The sequence below is a fragment of the Pinus tabuliformis genome, chromosome 8 (genome assembly GCF_031772625.1).
Source record: "Pinus tabuliformis cultivar Carrire ecotype Pingquan chromosome 8, CPIR1, whole genome shotgun sequence".
NCBI lineage: Eukaryota > Viridiplantae > Streptophyta > Pinopsida > Pinales > Pinaceae > Pinus > Pinus tabuliformis.
This window is the reverse complement of record NC_142294.1, coordinates 2,019,983,637-2,019,992,131: the sequence shown is the minus strand read 5'-3', so window position 1 is coordinate 2,019,992,131 and position 8,495 is coordinate 2,019,983,637. Positions and strand designations below refer to the sequence as shown.

Sequence of the window (8,495 nt, the reverse complement as noted above, 5' to 3'; positions counted from 1 at the left end):
TTTTCACCTTGGCTCCTCCCACATAGCCTTGAGAGTCTATAATATTTTCTTTGGCAGGAGCGAGCAGTGGCTCCAACGCCTCACTTACGGGGTTAGTGAGGTATGGTGTACTGATGTATCTTGGAACTTTTGCTTAATTCAAAAGCCTGATAATAGACCAACACGTTTTCACACATGTATTGTAATTGTTTGTAAGACTATTATTTGAACACTTGTAATGGATGTTGCTTTAACCTGTGTTAAGACAATTGAACTATTTCGGTTGTTCTAATACATATGTTTACAGAAATGTGTTGTCGAAGTCGTTAACATTGTATTTCCTGTGTGGGCTACCTCACCGGACACTAGATAGAACCATTCTCATAAAATTGTTATAACGACCATCGCACTCACGTGGACTATTCCGCTCAGTGTTTTACGTGCTATCTGTTCATTGTGTGTTTGTGATTTCCGCATACGTGTGGACTACTTCACCAAAAGATGCAGTGTTGTGTGTCTCTGACATAGTTGGGACTATTCCCTTTCGATTGGAGATTCACTTCCACCCTCTCCCTCTGCAGTGAAAGAACCTTGACACAAGTAACACTAAGCACTCACCAGGCATGCAAGCCTCATTGTTTGGAGACAAAGTAGACTACTATCACATGCTGACAAGCAAGAGCTAAGGCATATATTTAAGATAATCGAAACTGACCCATCATATCGGATGCCAAACGATATGAGGTCTAGTTGGGACTTCATACCGGGGAGATCCCCTGAATGTTGGTGGGTCCAGTGCCGTCAACATATATAAAAATGAAAGAGGAAGAAATGACTATTGTCAGAGCCATAAATCTTGCCTCAAATTTCACTGAATACATTATAGATACCTTATTGCAAGCTAATTTAATTCAGGAATGACCGAAGGACACCTTTCCAGATGTCAAAGCCTTAAAAAAATCTTGGCAGGAACTATTTAAGAAGAAGGTTCAAGATATTTAGAGTTTATCACAAGCGAACCTCGAAAGTTATTGGAATTTTCTAGTGAAGCCTCATAGCCAATGGCTCGTGCTAAGGTGTCTCTCGAATGCAACAGTAGAAATTATTCCAACGCTTAGTGATGCAATGTTTACGGGAAAATTGCGCGTGCAACCACTACATCCCCCCTAGCTGAAGTCGCTCACAAACATATATGATCTTAGAGAGCAGATGAAGAATCAATCTGGAGCACATTCATGAGTTCTTATTACAACAGATCATTAGTTTAGCTGCCCTTTACTTTAGTTTAGTTTGTTGAAGTTTTTTTGAAGAATTTTATTTTAAGTTTACTATTTTTGTAATATTAATAGGTTATTTAAACCCCTTTCATGCATTTAGAAAGGCGTCCAAAATTTTGAGAAGAAAAATTTGAACTTGCACTATTGTTTGATCCAAAGTTATCTAATTGAGAAGCTAAGCTTGAAAGCTATCTTTTTCATAAGCAGGGTGCTAATGCATCATGTACTATTATATTTATGCTTTTTACCCAAGGAAAAATCGTAATCTTTCATTATGTGGTGAAAAATTACATGTAGTAAATGTTGTTCAGCATATGCTTTTTCCCCTGGAAAAATCACTGTATATTTCATTAATAGAGTCAAAATATTTTTTGACATATAGTGTCTGTAGTGTTCAGTAGTATCTTCAAAAATTAGTTTGTTGCACTACCACGCAGGGTATGCTATCTGATCGCTGCATTTTAGCTGTACATTTAAATTAAAAACCAAAATTCACAGTGTATCTCTGTATAGTGCTATCAAAAAAAAAACTAGTGTTCTATAAGCGGATCCAGGGTTGGGTATCCTGGATCTATATAAGGTCTGTGATAACATTTGTGTTCCTGCTGATCAGTAACCTCTGTTATCTCCCACAGTCCTCTGTCCATCACCGCTGCCTCCTTGGAAAGTTTATCGGCACCCTGATTGTGCTCCCTGTATATATGAGAAATTGTAATATGATTAAAAGCTGCTTTGAAATGGAGAGCTTCTTGTAATATAGTGCTGAGAGAGTGTGTGTGACATGTAGTAGTGCCATTTATCCAGTTTACAATAATCTGTGAATCGCCAAAGATATTGATGCTATTGCAGTGATGCCTCAATGCAAAATGGAGAAGATGGCGAAGAGTAATAAGTTCGGCAAAATTATTTGTGCCGACCCCCAGGCCAGCCTTGATTTTGTAATGGTGGTTTTCAGCTGTATGAAGTATGAAACCTCCTCCACAGCTCTGCTGATTTGCGGCTCCGTCAAAATATGCCCACGGCATGCTAGTGTCAATGGGAGGATGCGGGGCAGGTTGCCTAGTGGATGGAGGGGGGGGGGTCCGGCAATTCCTGAAGGGCAGCAACGATACTAGTTTCAATCAGAGGCCAATGGATTGGATTCTCCTCAAAAATGGCTTTGTTCCGAGATTTCCATAATGACCAGTTTACAATGATTGGGAGGTTTATCAGCTTCGTTCCCTTGTGTTTCTTATCCCATGCATTCCAAGCATTTACAATATTCGGTCCTTCCCAGGCTCCATTGAAATTGATGTGTGTCTTAATGTGTTGCCATAGATCTTTAGTGGCACGACAGCTCAGAAATATATGCTCTAAGGATTCCGATTCCTCCTTACATAAGACACATCTGGAGGGCCCGTGAATGGCTCTTTTCATGAGCTGGTCGCAGGTGGGAACTTTTTTCCTGAGAATACACCAAAAGAAAAGTTTCGATCGAGGGGAAGCATCCAATTTCCATAAGTTCTGCCACCATGATTCAAGAGCTTCAGGCTTTCGGTGTTCGATAAGATGTAAATAACCATCCTTGGGAGTGTAAATCCCATGGTCAGCAAGGTGCCAGATGAGTTCGTCCGGGCCATCTGTTATTCTAATGTGAGCTTCCATCAATGCTTCTCTATAATCTTCCCAGGCAGCGTGCCATCTTCTCGGAATATTCAATATATTTGCAGATTTCCAAGCTTGGTGGAAAATGTCGGACTGTGCTGGGTCTGCAATCTGAGAAATGACCTTTATGTCTCGAGCAGTAAGGAAAGCGATGAGATCATGAGGGAGTGTGTGTCTGCCACCACTTCCAGACCAAGGGTCAAGACCAATTCTAGCACTGTTTCCATCTCTGATGCACCAAACAATGTTGTCCCTGATGAGAGGTAAGGAGTGCAGGAGAGCCTTCCAAATCGATGATATGCCGACTTTATTCCAGGAAGGCAACCTTATCCAATCGCTAATGCTGAGAGGCCAGATGTATTTGTGGAACACTATGTTAGTCCATAGGCTGTGGGTTGTTAGGAGAGCCCAACCCATTTTGCCGGCCAGAGCTTTTGCAAATAATGGGAGTTCCTTCAGTCCCCATCCTCCCCATTTCTTCGGTAGTGCAATTTTATTCCACCCAATCCAAGCAAAAGTTCGGATGTCTTGATTTCCAGCCCATAGGTACCGGTTTCACAATTGTTGTAGCTTGGCCAAAATGTTCCTTGGAATCCATGCCAGGGCCATCCAAAATACAGGAGTAGCTTCGAGCACAGCTTTGATCAAAATTAGCCTCCCTGCCCTAGAGAGGTATCTGTGACTCCAGCAGGTTATCCTCTTTTCAATTTTTGACACCAGCCAAACCCAGTCTGCAATCTTTTGGCTTTTGGGCTTAATCCAGTATCCCAGGTATTTAAGCCCTCTGTCTAATTGCTGTGAATTATATGGGAAAACCGTCCTAGCAATGTGAGCTTCGTTAACAGAGGTGCCGACCAGAGAGATTGTAGACTTTGCTCTGTTCACTTCCATGCCAGTAGCTTTGGTGAATAGTCCCAAGATGCGAGAGAAATTGGTCGTGTCCTGTACACTCCCATCCAAAAGAATTAAGACATCGTCTACAAACAAGAGATGAGTGAGGAAACAGATGTCTGATATTTTGAGGCCTCTGATGGATCCCTCCCTGGATGCCGAGTTGAGGAGGCAACTGAGAGCTTCAATGACCAAGAGAAAGAGCAAAGGTGAGAGGGGACAGCCCTGGCGCAGTCCTCTTTCAGAGTGAAAAAAATGCGAGGCAGATCCATTAATGAGAATACTGAAGGTAGGGGAAGAGATACAAGCCATTATCCAATTGATGAGGGAGAGGGGGAAACCAATGTGGATGAGGATCATTTTTAAGTATAGCCAACTTACACGGTCAAAAGCCTTTGAGAGGTCGATCTTCAGCAGAATACATTTGAGATGCTTTGCCCAGATGGAGTGTATAGCTTCTTGTGCCGAGCTGATGGCTTCATGGATCTGCCTGTTTTCCAGAAAAGCAAATTGTTGAGGGGAGATATGTCTGGATAGGATGGGCTTGATCCGATTGGCTATGATCTTTGATATGATCTTGTACAGCACATTACAGAGGGATATGGGGCGGAAATCATCGAAAGAGGAAGGTTTGTCAACCTTAGGGATGAGGGCAATGAAAGTAGTATTGATAGCATGATAGATGCTCCCCGAGATCCTGCTCTCCTCAACAACTTTAAGAATGTCTCCTCCCAGAAGTTCGAAGAAGGCGGAGTAGAACTCAATGGTCCAGCCATCCGGGCCAGGGCTCTTTTCCTTCTTGAACCATTTTATAGTGCTTTCCAGTTCAGCCATAATAACCGGTGCTTCCAGATCCTCGATATCATCTTCCTCCGCAAATCTAGGGATATGAGTGGCCACATTGATGATCTCAGCTAGATTAGTACCTCCCGGACTCTTATATAGATTTCTGAAGTGGGAGGTCCCCAGATTAGATAACTTGTTGAAAGTGTCTGCCCTACCTCCCTCAGGGAGCGGTAGATTCCATATGGTGTTTGCCACTTTCCTTCCTTTGGCAAAATTATGGAAGAATCTGGAGTTTTCATCTCCTGCTTTAAGCCAAGTAGCTCTGCTACGAAGTCTGGTAGCTTCCTCTCGTCCCTTGAGTATAGCCTTCTTCTGATTTTCCAGCTCCACCAGGCGCGACTTGTCATCCTGAGATAAGAACCCAAGATTTCTCTCATCCAGGAGACCCATCAAGTCTTCCTCCACCTTCAATAGATGTTCATCTTCTTGCTTCTTTTTCTCTTTTGCCCAGTTGATCACAATGTGTTTCAGCTCAGTTAGATTTTTTACGAATCCCCTTGCCATCGAACTTTCTCTTTCAATGGGATGAGCAATCCAGTAGGATGAGATCAAGTTTGTGAAATTTTGATCTTGAAGCCACATATGGTTGAATTTGAATGGGGCTTTTGGTTTCTGTTCCGGACCTCGGATTTCCAGTGCTATTGGGGAGTGATCTGAGATGCCACCATTGCTGACCCACTGTTTGTAGGAATGCAGTTGCTGAATCAAGGGTCCCTTGATGAGGAATCTATCTAGTCTTCTGGCTAATGCAGCCTCGCCTGTTCTTCTGTTTCTCCAAGTAGGCTGAAGCTTCTGAACAAGGATGTCAATGAGATCGTGTTGTTCCAATAACTGACTCATGAGATTAGTAATGGGGTCAATTTGGGCCGCCTCACCCCAAGACTCCCTGAACCCCAAGGAGAAATTTAGATCTCCCCCGATAATGATGTTATCGCCTGATAGAAGATTGCTGCTGAGGATGTTTCTCCAGAAATGTTCCCTTTGTTGACAAGGTCCGTAGATATTAAGGATTCGAATGGGAAGACCGAGTTCGATTGAGCGGATGTCCGCTCCAAGGAAACCCTGACCCCCCCAGGAGGATTCCAGCTTGATAGATGAGGGGTTGTACCCGAGTGCAATGCCTCCAGATCTACCCATAGCATCCAAGGCAATGAATTTCCATCTAGCCCCTATAGAAGCTAGTGCAAGTGTACAAGCATCCGCCGATCCAAGAGTTTCTTGTAACAGTATGATATCCGGAGATTCGACCTCAAAAAGTCGTTTAAGGGCAAGCTTTTTTGGGGCGCTGGCCAGTCCCCTGCAATTGAAAGAGATGTATTTCATGGGGAACCATGCTGAGGGGGGTTTGAAGCTCTAAGGACCCCTAAGATGGTGGCTTGACGCCCTGCTGCAACTTCAGCGCCAGCAAGTCTGATGGCTTTATTAAGATTTGATTTACGACCCCGGGATTGGGTGATACCAGGCTCGAGAGGGACGATACCCAATCCGGCAACAGGATCAGAGGACCCCGGTCGGGGAGCCCGAGGTCTAAGGGAATAGGGATGAGATGAGAACGACCGGGATGATGAGGGCGAAAGAGGCGGAGATGAGAGAGGGAGCGAAAGCGGGGCGGTGGAAAATGCCGGAGGGGGAGAGGGGATGTTGCATTGTACCATGGTGCAGACAAATGCTTTATCATGCAAAAAAGAGATATCTGAACATTTAGAGGTAGAGATAGAAAGGGTACCCGGAACATGTGCTGCTGCCGCTGCTGCCCGAGCCCTGGTCAGTGGGGGGGAAGGCGGGATATTCTGATGCATGAGTGCTTCCGTCAGGGGACCACGAAAAGTCTCGCTGATCTTGGGCGCCGGAGGAGAAGAAAGAGGAGTACTCATCCTAGTCGATCTAGGATTCATGGAGGGAGCCCTGCCAGAGTTCGATTGGGCCGGTAATGGCGATCCTTCCTGTCTGGTGATTAGCGGGCAGTCTTTGTATACATGTCCGATTTGGTGGCACCGGTTACACCTGAAGGGAACTCCTTCATAATCCAATATCTGAGTTCTGCTGAAGTTCCCCCAACGCAGGGTCATTTTGCCCTCCAGCCCTTCTCTAGTATCCAGATAGACCAAAATTCTAGCGATGATCATTTCATTTGTCTCCACATATGATCGATCATGGTCTAAATAAGTTCCCAGTGCATTCCCAATCTTGATGAATGCCTCCTCAGTCCAATATTGAAGTGGTAATCCCGGAAGACGAACCCAGATAGGTCCCGCTCCAAGTTGTTCGCGCTCCGAATCGAAAAGAGGACTCCATCTTTTCAGTAGAACAGGAGCCAATTCAATATGCCAGTACTGTGCCAATACTGTATTCGTGTATTCCTCCTTGGCGAAGTGTAGAGAGAACCAACCCCGAGGGAGTTTCTGAACTTCTGGCAGCTCCGAGAACAAATCACCCCAGATTTCTTTCACCCATGATTTGAGCCTGTCCGCCGAGAAAGTACGACCACGAACATGACCTACCAGAGTCGTTCGGGCCAGGGCCATAGTTTCAGCAAAATTGGATGGGTCGCCAAAGGAGACAGATATGTCTTTCACCGTTTCTCTAATGCACTTCGTCTTTTTTGATCGAGGCCCAGTAGGGTGGTCGTCCAGAGGGTTTGAAGTCTCAACCCGGGGATTGAGATTTACAGCCTGTGGAATTATGGCCGGCGTGCAAAAATTGCCCGATGTCTTTTGCCCTGATGTGCCCAAATGATTTGATGCCGGAACCCTAATATCCCCCAGCTGAATCGGCAGATCTGAGGCGGGGAGTTCCACTGCTGGTGTATCGAGAGGGGGATCTACAGCCCCGATCGCCCCAAAATCCGCAGCAGGGAGCGAAAGAGCAGATGCAGAGGGAGAAATAACTTCTGCCCTAGACAGAGGCGGGTCGGGGAGAGGTATGCTGCAGGGCTGCGAAGGGAAATCGAGGGCAAAATCCTCAGGCAGGTAGGATGAGAGGAGTGAAGCAGTACCTGGCGAGAGAGGAGGCTCCTCCAGAGTGGGCAGAAAAGGGGACGGATTCGACGAAACCACCGGAAGCGGATGATGCGAGCCCAAAAAGTCTGCAACAGGTTCAGGGTGGGATCTAGGGTTTTCGAAGATAGTAAAACCGTCAAGTGGGTCCGCCGAGTAATCAACCAGCTCCATTTCCCCGTTAATCTCCTCATTAATCTCCATATCGGTCAACTGTAGTGTAACCGTTTTCAATGTCAGCTGTCGGAAACCCAATACCCCAACTCTCCTATCCTCTAGCTCGATCTGTCGCTGTCCGGTCGGTGAAAACCCCGATGTTCTTGCGGCCCCCTAGGTGATGCGCCTATCACCTAACCGAAACCCTCGTGACCGCATGCGCTCGATCCTCCGGAGAAGACTGTAGCGCCTGCGGCTATCCTAGCCCTCTACGAAATAACCGCGAGGCCATCAGAGCTCCAAGTTGAACCTTTCGTGAGAGAAGTGTTTCTAAATCATTCTGTTCAGCATATGCTAATTGTTCATGACTTATAAAAGTCTATGATATTTCTTGTATATGTCTCTGTGATATCCAGAAAATCATCACGCCGGATGATGTTGTTTCAAAACGTCAAAAAACACCACGCAGGGTGTATGTAAATAGGCAAAATATATACTTGCATCTCGCAGGATGCTGCTAGATTTCAGTTTAACAGCTTATATACATTACAAAAAAACAAGTATCAATGGTCGTCCACCGAGGGTAGACTTGATCTATGTAGGGCCTGTGGAAGTATTGGTAATGTGCATTGCCCTTCTGTTCATTGATTATCCACTGTCCTGCTGGAAGGTGCGTGGCCTCCTTGGATAATCTGTCGGCATAGTG

At 45.3% G+C, this 8,495-nt stretch overlaps 2 protein-coding genes across 2 annotated transcripts; both read right to left on the bottom strand.

The window, feature by feature from the left end:
- Positions 1 to 1,786: 1,786 nt before the first annotated feature.
- Positions 1,787 to 2,281, bottom strand: LOC149244533 (uncharacterized). The gene has a single exon (XM_089371570.1). It carries the CDS (start codon positions 2,279 to 2,281, stop codon positions 1,787 to 1,789), a length of 495 nt encoding a protein of 164 aa, XP_089227696.1.
- Positions 2,282 to 3,455: 1,174 nt separating this feature from the next.
- Positions 3,456 to 5,960, bottom strand: LOC149244532 (uncharacterized). Its single transcript, XM_089371569.1, has 3 exons — positions 4,597 to 5,960; positions 4,173 to 4,281; positions 3,456 to 3,842 (listed from the first exon to the last, which is right to left on the bottom strand). Exons 1-3 carry the CDS (start codon positions 5,958 to 5,960, stop codon positions 3,456 to 3,458), a joined length of 1,860 nt encoding a protein of 619 aa, XP_089227695.1.
- Positions 5,961 to 8,495: the final 2,535 nt, after the last annotated feature.